This window comes from Anomaloglossus baeobatrachus, chromosome 1 (assembly GCF_048569485.1).
Source record: "Anomaloglossus baeobatrachus isolate aAnoBae1 chromosome 1, aAnoBae1.hap1, whole genome shotgun sequence".
Lineage (NCBI taxonomy): Eukaryota > Metazoa > Chordata > Amphibia > Anura > Aromobatidae > Anomaloglossus > Anomaloglossus baeobatrachus.
Window position 1 is genome coordinate 142,822,567 of NC_134353.1, and position 22,415 is coordinate 142,844,981.

A 22,415-nucleotide genomic window follows, 5' to 3' on the forward strand; every position below is an offset into this window, starting at 1 on the left:
ACCAGTTATTGGCTTTCCTCCTTCTTGCTTTTGCACTAAAACTGGTGAGCCAGTGATCCCACTGGGGGTGTATAGCCAGAAGGGGAGGGGCCTTACACTTTTTAGTGTAATGCTTTGTGTGGCCTCCGGAGGCAGTAGCTATACACCCAATCGTCTGGGTCTCCCAATAGGAGCTAGAAGAAAAGGAATTTACGGTAAGTAACAAAATTCCCTTCTTCTACCACTTAAATAATAGCTTATCTTTGTTACTTGTCATGAATGTCAGCAATACCCAGCGTCTTCACTGATCAGCTGCTTGCAGTGCAGGCAGCAGCTTGATTTGATCGGTTGCAGAGCTGCACATTGCCGTCAACTCTAGTGGCTGCCACCAGGTACTGCACATCCGCCCCTGTTCAAATGAATGAGTGGCTCTTGCAGTACCCCGCTGTGGACACTTAACAGGTGACAAGTGCTGTGCAGCTCTGCAGCTGACAACTTCTGTAACATCTCATCAATATAGGTGCGGAGTAACTTATTTCCATCAATCTGATCATATTTTGGCCCCTCTGTTTACACAACATGCAGAAATCCTGAGAACCGACAAATAAGTCGAGAAGAAATGAACAGAGAACAAATATCATGCAATGTGCTTTTTCTAATCTGTGTGTGTGTGTGTGTGTGTGTGTGTGTGTGTGTGTGTGTGTGTGTTTGTGTGTGTATTATGTGCACACACTCAAATATAGGATAAAAAGGAGGAAGATGTGTTGAGGGTTTTAAGGTGTATTTCTTTGTCGCTCCATTGGGAGACCCAGACAATTGGGTGTATCGCTTCTGCCTCTGGAGGCCACACAAAGTATTACACTTTTAAAAAAGTGTAACCCCTCCCCTCTGCCTATACACCCTCCCGTGGACCACGGGCTCCTCAGTTTTATGCTTTGTGTGGAAGGAGGCACACATCCACTCATGCATTCTCTTACTTAGTTATGTCGGTTGGAAGAAAAGAGGGCCCCCACGGGGCCCCCGGCATGTTCCCTTCTCACCCCACTATGTCGGCGGTGTTGTTAAGGTTGAGGTACCCATTGCGGGTACGGAGGCTGGAGCCACATGCCGTCTCCTTCACCATCCCTTATGCGGCTCTGGGAGAAGTGGGATCCAGAGCAGTCATCCATTTGCTGGGACCGTGCTCCATCCGCAGCCCCTGGTGGAACCTGCCGGACCGGAGCCTCTTCAACCTGAGGGACCGGGCCCTGCAACTTAAAGGTACTCTGTGTCCCCATAGGGGACTGTGCAGGGAGCGCACCTTCTTCCCGGAAGCCGCGGTAGTTGTTGAAATTGAGGAGGCCGGTGGACTTCCGCGCCGACCGTGCCTGCTTGTCGGGCGCGGCCTCAAATTTAGTCCCCGGCTTCACCGCGGCCTAGTCTCAAAAATCCCGCCCCCGGGCCTGCCTGTCAGGGGTAAGGGCGGGATTACCGACATGACGTCAGATGTGAGGGCTGGAGCATCCTGCATGTCTTCCTCCCCCCTCACTGACCACTGTGGGGACCCCAGATTCCCGCTCTTTGCTGGCGCCGCCCTCGGCCCCACTCCTCCCCTGAGAGCTCCGGCGGCCATTTTCTGGCATTCTGCCGGTGGATGCTTCTCAGTGAAGCAGCTCTGCAGCTCCGGGGGATCCACGACAGGGAATCTGGAGGACACACTCCGCTCGTTAGCGGTTGGTAAGCCACACCGGTCATGGTGCTGGTCCCCCTAGGGTGCCGAGATATATAAAATATATATATATATAATAGATATATATATATCTGTTTGGTCAGGCTGTATACCCTTTTCCCATATACCCTCAGTGGTCCCTCTCCTAGGAGACAACAGCATGTCGTCCACAAGGAGCAAAGCTACTAAGGCACAGATTTTTTTCGCGGCCTGTACCTCTTGTGGGGCTATGTTGCCTGCGGGATCCACCTACCCTCACTGTGATCAATGCACGACTCCTGCCACGCTTGCTCAGCCGGAGCCTCGGGCACTGGTGGGCCCCTCGGCTCATGTAGACCCCCCTGCTCCCCCTGAGCAGGCTGCAGGGACAGAGTCTCCGGTGTTGGCCTCTTTTGCTGAGAAACTCTGTCACTTTCCCAATCCATTGCACTGTCTATGGACAAATGGTCTTCTAAACTCCTTGAGGCATTGCAGTCCAGACCGGACCTTCCACAGGCCCCGGCCCCTGTTAGCTTGTCTCCTCCAGGCCCCTCTCTGTCCGCGCCGCAGCGCGCTCCCAGGTTGGCCCCTAGGTCTCAGGCGGAGGACTCCTGCCCGGACCGCAGTCCCAGACCGGCTAAGCGGCCTCGCTGGAACTCTTCCCAGACTTCCTCATGCTGCTCGGGATCCCAGCTTGAGGACTCTCAGGAAGACGAGGCGGACGTGGGAGCTCAGGGCTCTGACCCTGACTGACTTCGCCCTTAACCTTGATACACCTGAGGGGGACGCCTTAGGAAATGATCTTATCTCGTCCATCAACCAGGTGTTGGATCTCTCACCTCCGCCTCCTCCTGTAGAGGAGTTGGCGTCTCAGCAGGAGAAGCACCAGTTTCGGTTCCCCAAACGTACGCGCAATACGTTTTTTGATCACTCTAACTTCAGGGATGCTGTCCAGAAGCCCAGAGCGGTCCCGGACAAGCGCTTTGCTAAACGTCACACTGACACGCGTTACCCCTTTCCATCTGAAGTCGTTAAGGGTTGGGCTCACTCTCCCAAGGTGGATCCTCCAGTCTCCAGATTGGCTGCTAGGTCCGTTATGTCTGTTGCAGATGGCTCATCCCTGAAGGATGCCACTGACAGACAGACAGAGCTCTTGGTGAAGTCCATCTATGAGGCCACGGGCGCGTCTTTCGCCCCAGCCTTTGCAGCCGTGTGGGCTCTCCAAGCAATCTCGGCATGTCTGACTGAGATTAATGCTGTCACACGGAATTCTGCTCCGCAAGTTGCGTCTTTGACCTCTCAGGCATCAGCCTTTTCGCCCTACGCCATGAACGCCGTCCTGGACTCCACTAGCCGTACGGCTGTAGCATCTGCTAACTCCGTGACAGTCCGCAGGGCCATGTGGCTGCGCGAATGGAAAGCTGACTCTGCTTCCAAAAGGTTCTTAACTGGTTTGCCTTTTTCTGGCGACCGTTTATTTGGCGAACTCCTCCTTACCCCAGTCCAAACCTAAGAGACCTCAGCAGAGAAAAATCCAATCGAGGTTTCGGTCCTTTCGTCCCTCCGCCAAGCCCCAATCCTCTTCGTCCAACAGGCCGGAGAAAGGCCAGAGGAACTCCTATGCGTGGCGGTCCAAGTCACGCCCCCAAAAGGCCGCAGGAGGCACTGCCTCCAAGACGGCCTCCTCATGACTCTCGGCCTCCCCTAGCCGCATCCTCGGTCGGTGGCAGGCTCTCCCGCTTTGGCGACGCCTGGTGGCCACATGTTCAAGACCGATGGGTGAGAGACATTCTGTCTCATGGTTACAGGATAGAGTTCAGCTCTCGTCTTGCGGTTCGTTTCTTCAGAACCTCTCCGCCCCCCGCTCAGGCCGACGCACTTTTTCAGGCAGTGGACGCTCTAAAGATAGAAGGAGTTGTGATCCCCGTTCCCCTTCAGGAATGTGGTCGCGGATTTTACTCCAACTTGTTCGTGGTGCCAAAAAAAAGGACGGGTCATTCCGTCCCGTTCTGGACCTCAAGCTACTCAACAGACATGTGAGAACCAGACGGTTTCGGATGGAATGTCTCCGCTCGGTCATCGCCTCGATGTCACAAGGAGACTTCCTAGCTTCGATCGATATCAAGGATGCTTATCTCCATGTACCGATCGCACCCTGTCTTGCTAAATTCTACTAAAAAGGGGGCTTGAAAGCCCGTACTTACGAAGCGCTCACTGATATCCTAATCAGGCACGAATACTAATATTCTTTATAGCAAGATACTATTTTAATAGCACATGAATATATATAGTCAATGGTACATAGGCATAAGAACTATAGTCATAGAAACTTATACAATAACAGAAATATGCATCAACATTACCGTTATGTTGTAGCAATCCTTTCACATCGGAGGGACTCGAGTTAATGATAAGGAATCAACATGGCATGGCATCACAGGAACAGTGCGTACGTACACTTCAATGTCCTGGAAGGTATTTCCCCACCATTAAGCGAGTCTGGTGTATTTTTATAGGAAAACATTGTAGGTTGTGTCAAAACGGTCACCAGCATGTGACAGCTGAGTCATGTTCATGTAACTTAACCACAAACTGCTGGGGGCACCGTTTGCTTCCTGCACATTTCCTGCACATCCTGCCAGTGGTCAACTGGTCAACTGTGGTCGGCCATAGTGTTAGCGAAATATTGCAATGAGCCGTAAATTTCATATGCAAACTTCCTTCAACCTGTCTTTACGCTAACCACAAGTTTCCTGTAAGTGGAACTGTAAATGTTACTTCCTTTATCTTCAAAACTGCTTCAGAAACCTGTGTGACATGTATTCCTTGGTATTAGTGAAATATTATCCAAAGGACATCTTCTTTGATACTGAATTATTGATGGATCAAATAATATCTGGGATCACTCCTATCTTATGATTATGATTTGATTCCTATCTAATCACACATTCTTTCTTCAGCGCTCTATTGGGAGACCCAGACGATTGGGGTATAGCTACTGCCCTCTGGAGGCCACACAAAGCACTACATTAAAAGTGCAAGGCCCCTCCCCCTCTGGCTATACCCCCCCCCCGTGGTATCACGGGTTCTCCAGTTTTAGCTTTGTGTGCGAAGGAGGTCAGACATTCCATGCATAGCTCCACAGATTTTAGTCAGCAGTAGCTGCTGACTATTTCGGATGGAAGAAAAGAGGACACATATAGTGTCCCCAGCATGCTCCCTTCTCACCCCTGGATGGTGTTGTAAGGTTGAGGTACCTATTGCTGGTACAGGGCTGGAGCCTGACATGCTGTTTTCCTTCCACATCCCCTGGTAGGGCTCTGTGGAAGTGGGATCCTGCCGGCCTCTCAGCTCTGACGCCGGGCTCCATCCACAGACCCATTAGAACCTGATGGAGACGGAGCAGGAGTACGATCAGGGACAGGCCCTGCATCATACAGGTACTCTGTGTCCCCGGCAGGCACAGACACACTCCGGGCTGGCTGGGTGTTGTAGTGCGCCGGGGACCGCAACGTTGGAGTTAGTGTCCCTACAGATTACTGGGGGATTTTTTGTGTATGGGAACGCAGCGCCGACCCCCTCTGGACCGGGCGGCGCTGCTGTGACTTGTGGTGCGCCGGGGATCCGCCGTCCGCGCTTTTACGGCGGCGGCGGTTATAAATTGAGTCCCCGGCTTTTTGGGCCTAGGACGCCGGCAGCTCCGATTCGTTCCCGCCCCCACCCTGTCATTCAGGGTAGGGGAGAGACGCTGTTCGCTAGCAGCGACGAGGGCTGGAGCCTGATTTACATGCTCCAGCCCTCACACTAGGCACAGAGGGAAGCAGGCTTCCCGCTCTTAGCCAGGAACGCCCAGGGCCCGCCCCCCTTCTCTCTCAGGACGCCGGCAGCCATTACATGCAGCCTGGCTGGAGGAAGGACGCAAGGCTCTGGGAGACCTGGACTAGGGGCTATCTGGCGACCACACACCCGCTTTTTAAGCGGGCGGTAAGCGATTTTTCTGTGCTGGTCCCTCTAGTGCCTCACGGTGTATCGGTGTACTGTGTAGGATATAGAGATATTGTATTTCTTGCACTGTGAGGTCGCTTCTGGCTGCATCTCCCAGATCCCTCTGTGGAAGCAACAACATGCCATCCTCAAAACGCAAGGCTGCCAAGGCTAGGGCTGTGTATACTGCGTGTGCTGCATGTCGGGCTAATCTACCAGCAGGCTCCGATGACCCCCATTGTGTGCAATGCTCCGACCCGGTGCTGCTTCGCCAGCCGGAGTCAGGAGGGAGAGTGACCCAGGCTGAGACGCCTGTAAGTCCTGCCCCGGTGACAGGGACAGACTTTGCAGTTTTTGCTGATAATATGTCTGTCTCTATGGCAAAAATCCTTGAAACCTTGCAATCTATGCATGGGGCTCAGTCTTTGGGCACGGCGAGGCCTCTGTCCTCAGGTCCCCCTCACTTGGAATTAATCCAGCCCACAGGGGGGTCCCCGGCTTCACAGGCCGAGGATTATGACTCAGATGATAGCCCCAGCCACCCTAAGCGAGCTCGCTGGGAAAGACCCTCGACGTCATCACACTGCTCAGGGTCTCAGCGCAATCAGTCTCCCTGCGATGCGTCTGATGAGAGTGATCAGGAATCCATTCCTGGAACCCCTCTCAACCTGGATACCCCTGATGGGGATGCCATGGTAAACGACCTTATCTCAGCCATCAATAGGCTGTTGGATATTTCTCCCCCAGCCCCTTCAGCAGAAGAGGCGGCTGCGGAGCAGGAGAAGTTTCGTTTCCTTTATCCCAAGCGTAAATTGAGTGCTTTGTTGGATCACGCTGACTTCAGAGAGTCAATCCAGAAGCACGACGCTCACCCAGAAAGGCGTTTCTCTAAACGATCTAAAGATACGCGTTTCCCTTTCCCTCCTGAGGTGGTCAAGCGCTGGACACAGTGTCCAAAGGTAGACCCCCCGATTTCCAAACTCGCAGCTAGGTCCATAGTTGCAGTGGAGGATGGCGCTTCACTTAAGGATGCCAATGACAGACAGATGGACCTTTGGTTAAAATCTGTCTATGAAGCTATCGGCGCGTCGTTTGCTCCGGCATTCGCAGCCGTATGGGCACTCCAGGCTATTTCAGCTGGCTTAGCAAAAGTGGATGCTATCATACATCCAGCAGTGCCGCAAGTGGCGCACCTTACCACGCAGATGTCGGCGTTTGCGTCTTACGCTATCAATGCGGTCCTAGAATCTACCAGCCGCACCTCAATGGCGTCCGCCAATTCGGTAGTTTTGCGCAGAGCCTTGTGGTTAAAGGACTGGAAAGCAGATGCTGGTTCCAAAAAATGTTTAACCAGTTTGCCTTTATCTAGAGATAGACTGTTTGGCGAGCCATTGGCTGATATCATTAAGCAGTCTAAGGGTAAAGACTCCTCTTTACCACAACCCAGAACAACCAAACCTCAGCAGAAAAAGTGGCAGCAGAGGTTTCAGTCCTTTCGAGGTTCGGGCAAGACACCATTTACCTCGTCTAAAGGGACTCAGAGGACGCAAAGAAACTCAGATTCGTGGCGGGCTCACACGCGCCCCAAGAAAGCAAATGGAGGTACCGCTTCCAAAGCGGCTACCTCATGACTTCCAGCCCCCTCCCTCCGCATCGCCGTTCGGGGGCAGGCTCTCCCGCTTTTCCGGCATTTGGATGTCACAGGTCAAAGACCGGTGGGTGACGGACATTTTGTCTCGCGGGTACAGAATCGAGTTCAATTCTCGTCCTCCAGCTCGGTTCTTCAGAACCTCCCCACATCCAGACCGAGCAGATGCTCTGCTGCAGGCGGTGGGCTCCCTAAGAGCGGAAGGAGTGGTGATCCCAGTCCCTCCTCAGGAACAAGGGCAAGGGTTTTACTCCAATCTCTTTGTGGTTCCAAAAAAGGACGGCTCGTTCCGTCCTGTTCTGGACCTAAAACGGCTCAACAAACATGTGCACGCCAGGAAGTTCCGGATGGAAACCCTGCGTTCTGTCATTGCCTCAATGTCCAGAGGAGACTTCCTTGCCTCAATAGACATCAAAGATGCTTATCTCCACGTGCCAATTGCTACAGAACATCAACGTTTTCTACGTTTTGTGATAGGAGACGACCATTTTCAGTTCGTAGTTCTGCCATTTGGTCTGGCAACAGCCCCACGGGTCTTCACCAAGGTCATGGCGGCGGTGGTAGCAGTCTTGCACTCTCAGGGACACTCGGTGATCCCTTACCTAGACGATTTATTGGTCAAAGCTCCCTCTCAAGAGGCATGTCAGCACAGCCTGAATGCTACGCTGGAGACCCTACAGTCTTTCGGATGGATCATCAACTTTCCAAAGTCGATCCTATCACCGACTCAATCACTAACGTATCTTGGCATGGAGTTTCATACTCTAGCAGCGATAGTGAAGCTTCCGCTGAACAAGCAGCGGTCACTACAGACAGGGGTGCAATCTCTTCTGCAGGGCCAGTTGCATCCCTTGCGGCGCCTCATGCATTTCCTAGGGAAGATGGTGGCAGCCATGGAAGCAGTTCCCTTTGCGCAGTTTCATCTGCGCCCACTTCAATGGGACATTCTCCGCCAATGGGACGGGAAGTCAACGTCCCTGGACAGGAAAGTCTCCCTTTCCCAGACGGCCAAGGACTCTCTACAATGGTGGCTCCTTCCCACCTCATTGTCTCAGGGAAGATCCTTCCTGCCCCCATCCTGGGCAGTAGTCACGACAGATGCGAGTCTGTCAGGGTGGGGAGCAGTATTTCTCCACCACAGGGCTCAGGGGACGTGGACTCCGCAAGAGTCCACCCTTCAGATCAATGTTCTGGAGATCAGAGCAGTGTATCTTGCTCTACTGGCCTTCCAACAGTGGCTGGAAGGAAAGCAGATCCGAATCCAATCGGACAACTCCACAGCGGTGGCATACATCAACCACCAAGGAGGGACGCGCAGTCGGCAAGCCTTCCAAGAAGTCCGGCGCATTCTAATGTGGGTGGAGGACAGAGCGTCCACCATATCCGCGGTTCACATCCCAGGCGTAGAAAACTGGGAAGCAGACTTCCTCAGTCGCCAGGGCATGGACGCAGGGGAATGGTCCCTTCACCCGGACGTGTTTCAGGAAATCTGTCGCCGCTGGGGAGTGCCGGACGTCGACCTAATGGCATCCCGGCACAACAACAAGGTCCCGGCATTCATGGCGAGGTCGCGCGATCAAAGAGCTCTGGCGGCAGACGCCTTGGTTCAAGATTGGTCGCAGTTTCAGCTCCCATACGTGTTTCCGCCTCTGGCGCTCTTGCCCAGAGTGCTACGCAAGATCAGATCCGAGTGCAGCCGCATCATACTCGTCGCTCCAGACTGGCCGAGGAGGTCGTGGTATCCGGATCTGTGGCATCTCACGATCGGTCGACCGTGGTCACTGCCAGACCGACCAGACTTACTGTCCCAAGGGCCGTTTTTCCATCAGAATTCTGCGGCCCTGAACCTGACTGTGTGGCCATTGAGTCCTGGATCCTAGCATCTGCAGGATTATCTCAAGGAGTCGTTGCCACAATGAGACAAGCTAGAAAGTCGAATTCGGCTAAGATCTACCACAGAACGTGGAAGATTTTCTTATCCTGGTGCTCTGCTCAGGGAGTGTCTCCCTGGCCATTTGCATTGCCCAAGTTTCTTTCCTTCCTGCAATCGGGGTTAGAAAAGGGCTTGTCGCTCAGCTCCCTTAAAGGGCAAGTTTCGGCACTATCCGTGTTTTTTTCAGAAGCGTCTAGCACGTCTTTCTAAGGTGCGCACGTTCCTGCAGGGGGTCTGTCATATTGTGCCCCCGTACAAGCGGCCGTTAGATCCATGGGATCTGAACAGGGTACTAGTTGCTCTCCAGAAGCCGCCCTTCGAGCCTCTGAAGGAAGTTTCCTTTTCTCGGCTGTCACAGAAAGTGGCGTTTCTTGTTGCGATCACATCGCTTCGGCGAGTGTCTGAGCTGGCAGCTCTGTCATCCAAGGCTCCCTTCCTGGTGTTCCACCAGGACAAGGTAGTGCTGCGCCCTATTCCGGAGTTTCTCCCTAAGGTCGTATCCTCTTTTCATCTTAATCAGGATATATCCTTGCCTTCTTTTTGTCCTCATCCGGTTCACCGGTATGAAAAGGACTTACGTTTGCTAGATCTGGTGAGAGCACTCAGAATCTACATTTCCCGCACGGCGCCCATGCGCCGTGCCGATGCACTTTTTGTCCTTGTCGCTGGTCCGCGCAAGGGGTTGCAGGCTTCTAAAGCCACCCTGGCTCGATGGATCAAAGAACCAATTCTAGAGGCCTACCGTTCTGCGGGGCTTCCGGTTCCTTCAGGGCTAAAAGCCCACTCAACCAGAGCCGTGGGTGCGTCCTGGGCATTACGTCACCAGGCTTCGGCTCAACAGGTGTGCCAGGCAGCTACCTGGTCCAGTCTGCACACTTTCACCAAGCATTATCAGGTGCATACCTATGCTTCGGCGGATGCCAGCTTAGGTAGAAGAGTCCTGCAGGCGGCAGTGACACCCCCGTAGGGGAGGGCTGTTTTGCAGCTCTAACATGAGGTATTTCTTTACCCACCCAGGGACAGCTTTTGGACGTCCCAATCGTCTGGGTCTCCCAATAGAGCGCTGAAGAAGAAGGGAATTTTGTTACTTACCGTAAATTCCTTTTCTTCTAGCTCTTATTGGGAGACCCAGCACCCGCCCTGTTGTCCTTCGGGATGTTTTTTTGTTGTTTGCGGGTACACATGTTGTTCATGTTGAATGGTTTTTCAGTTCTCCGATGTTATTCGGAGTTAATTTGTTTAAACCAGTTATTGGCTTCCTCCTTCTTGCTTTGGCACTAAAACTGGAGAACCCGTGATACCACGGGGGGGGTATAGCCAGAGGGGGAGGGGCCTTGCACTTTTAATGTAGTGCTTTGTGTGGCCTCCAGAGGGCAGTAGCTATACCCCAATCGTCTGGGTCTCCCAATAAGAGCTAGAAGAAAAGGAATTTACGGTAAGTAACAAAATTCCCTTCTTCAGTCATATCACATTGGTATCACACACCCGAACATCAACGTTTCCTGCGTTTCGCCATCGGGGACGAACACCTTCAGTTCGTGGCATTGCCTTTCGGCCTGGCGACAGCCCCACGGGTTTTCACCAAAGTCATGGCATCCGTCGTGGCGGTCCTGCACTCTCAGGGCCACTCTGTGATCCCCTATTTAAACGATCTCCTAGTCAGGGCCCCTTCTCGGGTGGCCTGTCAACAAAGCCTTACCGTCGCTCTGGCGACTCTCCAGCAGTTCGTGTGGATCATCAACTTCCCGAAATCCAAGTTGACACCGACTCAATCACTGACTTACCTCGGGATGGAGTTTCATACCCAGCAAGCGTTAGTCAAGCTACCGAGCGACAAACAGCTTTCTCTGCAGGCAGGGGTGCAATCACTTCTTCGGAGTCAGTCACACCCCTTAAGGCGCCTCATGCACTTCCTGGGGAAGATGGTGGCAGCTATAGAGGCAGTACCGTTCGCGCAATTCCATCTACGGCCACTCCAATAGGACATTCTCCGCAAATGGGACAAGAGTGCGGCTTCCCTCGACAAGAACGTCTCTCTTTCTCCAAAACATCACTTCAGTGGTGGCTCCTACCCACATCTCTGTCGCGGGGAAAATCCTTCCTACCCCCAACCTGGGCTGTGGTCACCACGGACGCGAGCCTGTCAGGTTGGGGAGCGGTTTTTCTCCACCACAGGGCTCAAGGAACCTGGACTCCGATAGAATCGTCCCTTCAGATCAATATCCTGGAGATAAGGGCAGTATATCTAGCCCTATTGGCTTTCCATCGGTGGCTGGAGGGCAGGCAGATCCGTATCCAGTCGGACAACGCCACTGCCGTCGCCTACATACACCACCAAGGCGGCACTCGCAGTCGTCAAGCCTTCCAGGAAGTCCGACGGATTCTGCAGTGGGTGGAAGCCACAGGCTCCACCATCTCCGCAGTTCACATCCCGGGCGTAGAAAACTGGGAAGCAGATTTTCTCAGTCGTCAGGGCATGGACGCGGGGGAATGGTCTCTGCACCCAGACGTGTTTCGAGAGATCTGTCGCCGCTGGGGAACGCCGGACGTCGATCTCATGGCGTCACGGCACAACAACAAGGTCCCGGCCTTCATGGCACGGTCTCAGGATCACAGAGCTCTGGCGGCGGACGCGTTAGTCCAGGATTGGTCGCAGTTTCGACTGCCTTATGTGTTTCCTCCTCTGGCGATGCTGCCCAGAGTACTACGCAAGATCAGGTCCGACTGCCGTCGCGCCATTCTCGTCGCTCCAGACTGGCCGAGGAGGTCGTGGTATCCGGATCTGTGGCATCTCACGGTGGGTCAACCGTGGGCACTTCCAGAGCGGCCAGACTTGCTGTCACAAGGCCCATTTTTCCATCTGAATTCTGTGGCCCTCAACCTGACTGTGTGGCCATTGAGTCCTGGCTCCTAGCGTCTTCAGGGTTATCTCAGGATGTCATTGCCACCATGAGGCAAGCCAGGAAGCCAACATCCGCCAAGATCTATTACAGGTCTTGGCAAATCTTCCTATCATGGTACGCTGTTAACGGTTTTCCTCCATGGCCGTTTGCCTTACCCACATTTCTTTCATTCCTTCATTCTGGAATGGGCAAGGGTTTGTCCCTCGGCTCTCTCAAGGGCCAAGTATCGTCGCTCTCCGTGTTTTTTCAAAAGCGTCTAGCCAGGCTTCCGCAGGTCCGCACGTTCCTGCAGGGGGTTAGCCACATGGTCCCACCTTACAAACGTCCGCTGGAACCCTGGGATCTTAACAGGGTTCTGTCGGCTCTTCAAAAACCACCTTTTGAGCCGCTGCGGGATGTCTCTCTCACGTCTTTCGCAGAAGTTGGCCTTCCTGGTGGCAGTCACATCACTTCGGAGAGTGTCTGAGCTTGCAGCGCTGTCATGCAAAGCCCCCTTCCTGGTTTTTCACCAGGATAAGGTGGTTCTGCGTCCTGTCCCGGAATTTCTCCCTAAGGTGGTATCTCCTGTTCATCTCAATCAGGATATCTCCTTGCCTTCCTTTTGCGCTAATCCAATTCACCAATGTGAAAAGGATTTGCACTCATTAGATCTAGTGAGAGCACTCCGGTTCTACGTGTCTCGCACGGGGCCCCTGCGCCGTTCAGATGCGCTCTTTGTCCTTGTCGCTGGCCAGCGTAAGGGCTCTCAGGCCTCCAAGTCAACCTTGGCTCGGTGGATCAAGGAACCGATTCTCGAGGCCTATCGTTCTTCCGGGCTTCCGCTCCCTTCAGGGCTGAAAGCCCATTCTACCAGAGCCGTGGGTGCGTCCTGGGCATTGCGGCACCGGGCGACGGCTCAGCAGGTGTGTCAGGCAGCTACGTGGTCTAGTCTGCACACTTTCACTAAACACTATCAAGTGCATACCTATGCTTCGGCAGATGCCAGTCTAGGTAGGCGAGTCCTTCAGGCGGCGGTTGCCCACCTGTAAGAGTTGGCCGTTTTCGGCTCTTTTTATCGAGGTATTCTTTTACCCACCCAGGGACTGCTCTTGGACATCCCAATTGTCTGGGTCTCCCAATGGAGCGACAAAGAAAAAGGGAATTTTGTTTACTTACCGTAAATTCCTTTTCTTCTAGCTCCTATTGGGAGACCCAGCACCCGCCCCTGTGCCCTTCGGGCTGGTTGTTCTTTTGTGTACACATGTTGTTCATGTTGAATTGTTCTTTTGGTTCATGGTCTTCAGTTCTCCGAACATCCTTCGGATTGAATTTACCCTAGACCAATTTATACGTTTTCTCCTTCCTGCTTTTGCACCAAAACTGAGGAGCCCGTGGTCCACGGGAGGGTGTATAGGCAGAGGGGATGGGTTACACTTTTTTAAAAGTGTAATACTTTGTGTGGCCTCCAGAGGCAGAAGCTATACACCCAATTGTCTGGGTCTCCCAATAGGAGCTAGAAGAAAAGGAATTTACGGTAAGTAAACAAAATTCCCTTTTTTCTATTTTTAAGACGTTTCTAGAGTTATCTATCTGGTGTAAGCGCTACATCCATAAATGCTCTAAGGCTGTGTGCACACGTTGCGTTTTTTTTACCGCGGAAACGCTGCGTTTAGAACCGCAGCGTTTCAGTGGCAAATTGCATGCGTTCAGCTTTCCCAGCAAAGTGTATTAGAAAGCCGAAAAATCAGTGCACACGCTGCGTTTCTAAACGCAGCGTTTTGGATGCCAAAAATCGGTGCTGAAAGAAAAGCAGCATGTTACTTCTTTTGTGCGTTGTGGCTGCGTTCTCTCCCCCATTGAAATCAATGATGCGGGTCAGAACGCAGCTACACCGCAGTTCGCTGCATTTTTGTTGCGGTCCGCGGGCTTTGTCGGCATACAGAACGCAGGCATTTACCTGGAAGTGAGGTCAAGAGGTTTCCTGTTGACCTCACTTCCTGGCAAAGTTCAGGAAAGCCCTCGGTGTCGCCAAAGTGCCCGCCCCGACCCCCGACCACCCCTTCCCCCCTCCCGAAAATCCAAAATGGCCGCGCACCGGCCGCCCTACTGCTGTCGCTTGTGCAATAACACATGCGACAGAAAACTGCTCCCCAGGCCCTGCCAGGTCACCCCTATTCCCCCCGGTGTCCTCCGGTAACCCCCGTACCTGTCACAGCGCTGATTCCCCGCGGCCCCCTTCTCCTTCCCAGTGCGCGCCGGTCACATGTGCCGAGCAGCTGACCGCTTCCTGTGTTCAGTGTGAGCTGCGCTGGCTGCTGCTGCTCGGCACTGTGCAGCTGTGACCCGGGGAGAGTGGGTGCAGATTCTTTGCACCCACTCTCCTCAAATGGCGGGTCTGCACTACTAGAAAATGGGGGACACATTCCCTGAGCGTGCCCCCCATATTCTAGAAAGTCCAGAGGCGACGTGGGACGTCAAAAATGGATCCTGCGGACCCAATTTTTTTTCTTTTCAAGAAATTGGTGAAAGAGGATATGTTTTTGGGGAGTGTTTTTTCAAATACATTTTTTCTTTATCGTTCCTTTGGGAGACCCAGACCTTGGGTGTTTAGCTTCTGCCTCCGGAGGACACACAAAGTACTACACTAAAAAGTGTAGCTCCTCCCTCTGAGCTTATACACCCCCTGGTGAGCAGACCCAGCCAGTTTATCGCTTTGTGTTCAGGAGGCATACATCCACACATGCATTCTCATATGATTTTTCCCTTTTTGAATGAGTTTGAAGAACTGTGGGTCCACGTCTGGACCCCCGGCATGTCCCTTCTCACCACACTGTGTCGGCGGTGTTGTAAGGTTGATTTCCTAGGCTGAGCCAGTCACAGCCAGTTTATCGCTTTGTGTTCAGGAGGACATACATCCACACATGCATTCTCATGATTTTTTTTTTTTTTTCCTTTTTTGTTTGGAAAAAGATTGAAGAAGTGCGGGTCCACGTCTGGACTCCCGGCATATCCCTTCTCACCCCACTGTGTCGGTGTTGTTGTAAGGTTGATTTCCAAGGCTGGAGCCTTACATGCCGTGCTCCTTCACCATCCCTCCTGGGCTCTGGATTGAAGTGGGAGCCAGCGCGGTCTCCATGCCTGGCAGGAGACCGGTCTCCGTCCACAGCCCCTTGAGGACCCTGCTGGACCGGAGCACTCATCCCCAGGGACCTGGCCCTGCGTCTCAGCAGCTAAGTACCTGAGATGTTCATATGTTGGGGGTCCCTGTCCTTTATTGTGTGGGGAGAGTGTGTTTGCTGTATTTGTTTTGACATTTCCGGCGGGTCCTCGGGCTTTTCGCCCGAGAACCGCGCCGATGGTGCCTGCGCGTCGGCCTCGCTGCTCAAATTTAGGCCCCGGCTTCACCGGAGGCCTAGTTTCTGTTACCTGCCCTCGCATGTCATTCATGCAGAGGGACAGGCACGGCTCCTCCCGGCGGCCGTCCTGCACAGGGGAGGGGCACTCCCCACTGCTTGTGCGTGACTCCCTCCCCCCTGCAGGCCTCTGGCCCTCCAGATCCCGCTTTCCTACAGGGACGCCCCCGGCCTGCCCCCTCTCTTCGCTCCGGCGGCCATTTTCTTGGACAGGGTTCATTCTGCGCTGGGACATCCTGCACTCTGCATCCCTGCTGAGGTGCTGTGCATTGGTGGTCCGGGCTTCGGGATCTGGAGGGCACACAACACCGCTTCCAGCGGTCTGGTAAGCCACAGCCGGTCTCTGGTTGTGGACCTCTGTATATACTCCCTGGGGTTCATTCTCTTTGTAGAAGCTGTTTTCCCCACTCCAGCAGCATGTCTCACACGAGGAGCAAGGCTCCAAAGCTTTATACTGCATGCGCTGCATGTAAGCTCCTGCTGCCTGAACCGAGCACCTATCCACATTGTGATGTCTGCTCTAACTTGGAGGTGCCACAGCCTGGAGTCTCACCCCCAGTGGTCTCTCAAGCTGCTTCTGCACCTGTGGCTGAACCCCCGGCCTGGGTAGAGTCCTTCTCTAGGTCTATCTCCCAGTCATTTGCTGAGTCCATGGGACTTCTGTCCAGGACTTTGATGAATATGCATCAGCCCCCTTCACAGGGTGCCTCTAATGCTCTTGCGAAGGGTCCTTTAGGATCCCTATCCTCTGACCTCCGTCCACTGGAGCCCACAGAAGATTCATCATCAGGGCACAGACCCCATCCTCCTAAGAGGCGCTGCAGGGTTTCCTCTCCCCCCTCATCCCGCGGCTCTGATTCAAGGGTTGAGGGCTCGCAGGATGAGGAGGATGCCTTTACAGGGGGCTCGGAGGCTAACTCCATGTGCCCCATTGATCTTTCCGAGGGTGACTCAGAACTTAGTGACTTGATTGCTTCCATTAATTCTGTACTGGATCTCAACCCTCCAGTATCAGAGGAGCAACCCTCTCTGGCAGAAAAGCACCAGTTTACCTCGCCTAAGAGAGTAAAGAGTGTGTTCTTTAACCACTCCAGTTTTCAGACCGCTGTGACCAAACCCAGGGCCTGTCCTGACAAACGCTTCCCAAAGCGTGGTTCTGATGACCGTTTTCCCTTTCCACCTGAGGTGGTCAAGGAGTGGGCTCACTCTCCAAAGGTAGACCCTCCGGTGTCTAGGCTCTCAGCCCGGACCGTTGTCGGTGGCTGATGGCACTTCCCTTAAGGATGCCACTGACCGTCAGATTGACCTTCTGGCCAAATCCGTGTATGAAGCGGCGGGGGCCGCGTTTTCCCCAACTTTTGCAGCAGTGTGAGCCCTCAAAGCCATCTCTGCTTCTCTAGAGGAGATGCATTCCCTCATCAGGGAATCTATGCCCGAGATGGTTGCCTTAACTTCCCAAGCTTCAGCTTTTTCATTTTATGCCATGTCTGCCTTGCTAGAGGCTTCTCACCGCACTGCGGTGGCTTCGGCTAATTCCCTCGTTATCCGCAGGATCTTGTGGCTTCGAGAGTGGAAGGCAGATGCTTCTTCAAAGAAGTACCTTGCTGGGCTCCCTTTTGCTGGTTCCCGGCTGTTCGGTGAACAGCTGGATGAAATTATTAAAGAGGCTACTGGCGGGAAGAGTACTTCCATGCCACAAACCAAGACCAGGAAACCTGCCCAGGGTAGGATTCAGACGAGGTTTCGCTCCTTTCGTTCCTCCAACTGGTCGTCCTCTAAGCCCTCCGCCTCGTCTGCTAACTCACCTAAGGACCAGAAATCCAGCTGGCGCTCGAGCGCGTCCACAGAAGACCGCAGGAGGTCCTGCCACTAAGGCAGCCTCCTCGTGACTCTCTGCTTGCTCCAGCAACGTCCTTAGTCGGTGGCAGGCTCTCCCTCTTTGGCGACGCTTGGTTTCAACAGGTCTCCGATCAGTGGGTGAGAGATATCATCTCTCACGGCTACAGGATAGAATTCCCTTCCAGCCCGCCAAACAGATTTTTTTCTCTCAACTCCCCCCTGCTCCAAGACCGCCGCCTTCTCACAGGCCGTGGCAGCCTTGCAGGCCAACGGAGTAATTGTACCAGTTCCCGCCCGGGAACGGTTCAGAGATTTTTACTCCAACCTCTTCCTAGTTCCCAAAAAGGACGGTATCTTTCGGCCCATCCTGGATCTCAAGCTTCTCAACAAGCATTTTCGGGTGCGGCACGTTCGCATGGAGTCTCTGCGATCAGTCATTGCCTCAATGACCCAAGGGGATTTCCTGGCGTCCATCGACATCAGAGATGCCTATCTACATGTTGCCAATTGCAGTTTCACACCAGCGTTGGCTACGCTTTGCAATAGGAGAAGATAATTTCCAATTCGTGGCTCTCCCCTTCGGGTTAGCCACGGCACCTCGGGTATTCACCAAGGTCATGGCAGCAGTGATTGCAGTTCTACACCTCCAGGGGTAGGCAGTGCTCTCTTACCTGGACGACCTTCTAGTCAAGGCTCCATCCAGCGGAAACTGTCAGCGGAGTGTCTCGCTCACACTTGCTACTTTAGCCCAATTCGGGTGGCTTGTCAATTTTCCCAAATCCACTCTGACTCCGACCCAGAGTCTCACGTACCTAGGAATGCAGTTCGAGACTCTGCCGGCACTTGTGAAGTTGCCCTTAGACAAACAGCTGTCACTCCGGTTGGCAGTGCGCTCTCTCCTGAGGCCCCACCGTTATACACTCAGGCGTCTGATGCAGGTGCTGGGTCAAATGGTGGCGTCCATGGAGGCTGTTCCCTTTGCCCAGTTCCATCTGCGCCCCCTGCAGCTGGACATTCTCCGCTGTTGGGACAAGCTGCCTTCCTCCTTACACAAGTCAGTGGCTCTGTCGCCACGGACCAAGAGCTCTCTTCAGTGGTGGCTTCGGCCCCTCTCCTTGTCCCAAGGGCGCTCCTTCTTGGCCCCGTCCTGGGTGATTCTCACCACGGATGCCAGCCTATCCGGCTAGGGAGCGGTATGTCTCCAACACAGAGCACAGGGCACTTGGACTCCGTCCGAGTCAGCCCTTTCAATCAATGTGCTGGAAACCAGAGCCGTGTTTCTAGCTCTTCTAGCATTTCACCACCTGCTGGCGGGCAGGCATATTCGAGTCCAGTCAGACAACGCGACAGCGGTTGCCTACATCAACCATGAAGGCGGGACACGCAGCCGCCTGGCAATGATGGAGGTACAACGCATTCTTCAATGGGCGGAGGACTCCAGGTCCACCATATCCGCAGTCCACATCCCAGGTGTGGACAACTGGGAGGCAGATTATCTTAGCCGTCAAAGCGTGGACGGTGGCGAGTGGTCCTTGCACCCGGCAGTATTTCAGTCAATCTACCGCAAATGGGGCACTCCGGACATGGACCTAATGGCATCCTGTCACAACAACAAAGTTCCTGTTTACGTGGCTCGCTCCCATGATCCTCAGGCCTTCGCCGTGGACGCTCTGGTTCAGGACTGGTCCCAGTTTCGTCTGTCCTACGTGTTTCCCCCTCTAGCTCTCTTGCCCAGAGTTCTGCGCAAGGTCAGAATGGAGGGTCGTCGAGTCATCCTCATTGCACCGGACTGGCCCAGGCGAGCTTGGTATCCGGACCTGCTCCAACTGTCCGTAGAGATGCCGTGGCATCTCCCGGACCGTCCAGACCTACTCTCGCAAGCTCCGTTTTTCCGCCCGAATTCTGCGGCTCTCAAATTGACGGCGTGGCTCTTGAGTTCTGGATTTTGACGGCTTCTGGTATTCCCCCTGAAGTCATCTCCACTATGACTCGGGCCCGTAAGTCTTCCTCCTCTAAGATCTATCACAGGCCTTGGAAAATTTTCCTGTCCTGGTGTCGCTCTACCGGCCATCCCCCATGGCCATTCTCCTTGCCGACCCTTCTGTCTTTTCTACAGTCCGGTCTGCAGCTAGGACTGTCCCTGAACTCTCTCAAGTTTCGGCTCTGTCAGTTCTGTTCCAGCGGCGTCTCGCTCGGCTGGCTCAGGTCCGCACCTTCATGCAGGGCGCGTCTCACATCATTCCGCCTTACCGGCGGCCTTTGGACCCCTGGGACCATTAACTTGGTTCTCACGGTCTTGCAGAAGGGCCCCCTTTGAGCCTCTTAGGGAGGTTTCTTTGTACCGTCTTTCACAGAAAGTGGCCTTTCTAGTTGCCATAACTTCTCTCAGGAGAGTCTCTGATTTGGCTGCGCTCTCCTCGGAGTCACCTTGTTTAGTCTTTCATCAAGACAATGTGGTTCTCCGTCCGACTCCGGACTTCCTTCCTAAGGTGGTCTCTCCCTTCCACCTTAACCAGGACATTACCTCACCTTCCTTCTGTCCGGCCCCTGTTCATCGCTTTGAAAAAGCTCTACATACTCTAGATCTGGTGCGTGCTCTCCGGATCTATGTGTCTCGCACCGCTGCACTTAGGCGGTGCACCTCTCTTTTTGTGCTAACCACAGGTCGGCGCAAGGGCCTCCCTGCTTCTAAGCCGACCTTAGCCCGTTGGATTAGGTCGACCATCTTGGACGCCTACCAGAGTACACAGGCGCCTCCCCCGCCGGGGATCAAAACACACTCGACCAGCGCTGTCGGTGCCTCTTGGGCTTTTAGTCACCAGGCTACGGCTCAACAAGTCTGTCAGGCTGCCACTTGGGCTAGCCTGCATACTTTCTCGAAGCACTACCAAGTGCATGCTCATGCTTCGGCAGATGCGAGCTTGGGCAGACGCATCCTTCAGGCGGCGGTCGCCAATTTGTGAAGTTAGGTTCTGCTTACTTCTTAGTTTTTCTGTTTATTCCCCCCCCAGGGACTGCTTTGGAACGTCCCAAGGTCTGGGTCTCCCAAAGGAACGATAAAGAAAAAGAGAATTTTGTTTACTTACCGTAAATTCTTTTTCTTATAGTTCCGTCTTGGGAGACCCAGCACGTTGCCTGTTGGCAATTTCCTTGTTCCGCGTGTTTTCACCGGCTGTTGTCGTGGACAGAGTCTCCGGTTGTTCCGGCTCTTGCTCTGTTCTACTTGTGGGTGGCTATTCTCCTTCAGCTTTTGCACTAAACTGGCTGTGACTGGCTCACCAGGGGGTGTATAGGCTCAGAGGGAGGAGCTACACTTTTAGGTGTAGTACTTTGTGTGTCCTCCGGAGGCAGAAGCTAAACACCCAAGGTCTGGGTCTCCCAAGACGGAACTATAAGAAAAAGAATTTACGGTAAGTAAACAAAATTCTCTTTTTTTTGGTTGTCAAATTTTTTTTTGCTATTACTGTCAATTAGTTATGTCTGGTATCAAATAGACGCCATGACATCACTAATTGCTGGGCTTGATGCCAGGTGACATTACACATCTGGTATCAACTCCATATATTACCCCGTTTGCCACCGCACCAGGGCGCGGGATGAGTTGGGGCGAAGTGCCAGGATTGGCGCATCTAATGGATGCGCCACTTCTGGGGCGGCTGTGGCCTGCTATTTTTAGGCTGGGAAGAGTCCAATAACCATGGCTCTTCCCATCCTGAGAATACCAGACCCCAACTGTCAGCTTCACCTTGGCTGGTGATCTAATTTGGGGGGGGACCCTACGTTTTTTGTTTTTTTTTAATTATTTATAAATAAAAAAAAAGCTTGGGGAGCCCTCCAAATTGATCACCAGACAAGATGAAGCTGTCAGCTGTGGTTTGCAGGCTACAGCTGTCTGCTTTACCCTGACTGGCTATCAAAAATAGAGGGGACCCCACGTCATTTATTTTAATTTATTTATTTTTTTGGGCTTATTACAAGGCTAGGCACCCTTTAGTTCCACATGAAAGGCACTAAAGGGCGCCAGCTTAGAATATGCAGGGGGGGTGGGACGTTATATATATGTTTGACATCCATTGACACATTTTAGGCTGTGTGCCCACAATCAGGGTTTGCAGCGTTATGGGCGCAGAGTGTTTTCCCTGCGCCCATAACGCTGCGTTGTGCAGTAGAAGCACAGTGGAAGGATTTTTAGAAATCCCGTGCCCAATGTTCTTCTCTTCTCCGCAGCATAAACTGACCTGTGGCGCTGCTTCTCGAGCCTCAGCATGTCAATTTATGCTGCGGAGACAAGTGTTCTCTAGAGGTAGCATAGAGCTCCACAGCAGCCTGAACTCAAATCGTGGGCATGGGCAGCTGCGTTCTCCCGTGGACAACACTCACATCACTGCAGGAAGGCTGGCACTGTGTACTGGATGTACTGTGGCACTGTCACTGGATCATGTGGTCAAAAACGCACCTGAAAAAAACGCACGAAAAATGCATGCGTTTTTGATGCGTTTTTTCCCAAAACGCATTGTTTACAATTCTCCCCTCTGCCAGAGGGTGCGTTTTTTTTCCGCGCTGAAAAAATCGCAACGTGTGCACATAGCCTAAGCATGTTTTTCTCCATGTTTTTCCGTGATTTCTTCAATTAGTTGTCGACTTCCAGTGCGGGAACATCAAGGCAAATGCCAACAGCAGCATCAACACCAGAGGTTACTGATATTAATCCTGAGGTGTTGCCAAGCATGCCAGATCCTGAAGATTCATCTTCTGCAGATAATGAAGTAAGGAGCACAGCAATTCTGAAATTTAGATTGATAACGGTTTTATTAGCACTATGTATTTGGTCTACGGGTGGGACGTTTCTCCTTGTGGATAGTGCCATGACGGCGTAAGGTGATTTATAGGCAAAGTAGTGTTCCTCATAGTATTGTATACAGTGTATATACACACACATACACAAAAAACACTAGAACTGTGTGCAGATATTGCATTTTTGTTGCATTTTTTTTCCATTGTCAATTTATCACAAAACCTGAGGATTCCTTATGCCAGCAAAGAGAATGAG

The 22,415-nt window shown here is 53.0% G+C and overlaps 1 protein-coding gene across 7 annotated transcripts in view; it reads left to right on the top strand.

Annotated features, from left to right (window-relative positions):
* Positions 1-22,415, top strand: part of PCM1 (pericentriolar material 1) — a 382,937-nt gene that overhangs the window by 217,602 nt on the left and 142,920 nt on the right. For all 7 annotated transcript variants that reach the window (XM_075347110.1, XM_075347104.1, XM_075347105.1 and 4 more), the window contains one exon: positions 22,000-22,131. In XM_075347110.1, coding sequence (XP_075203225.1) covers positions 22,000-22,131 — 132 coding nt within the window. The remainder of the gene's footprint in view (positions 1-21,999; positions 22,132-22,415) is intronic.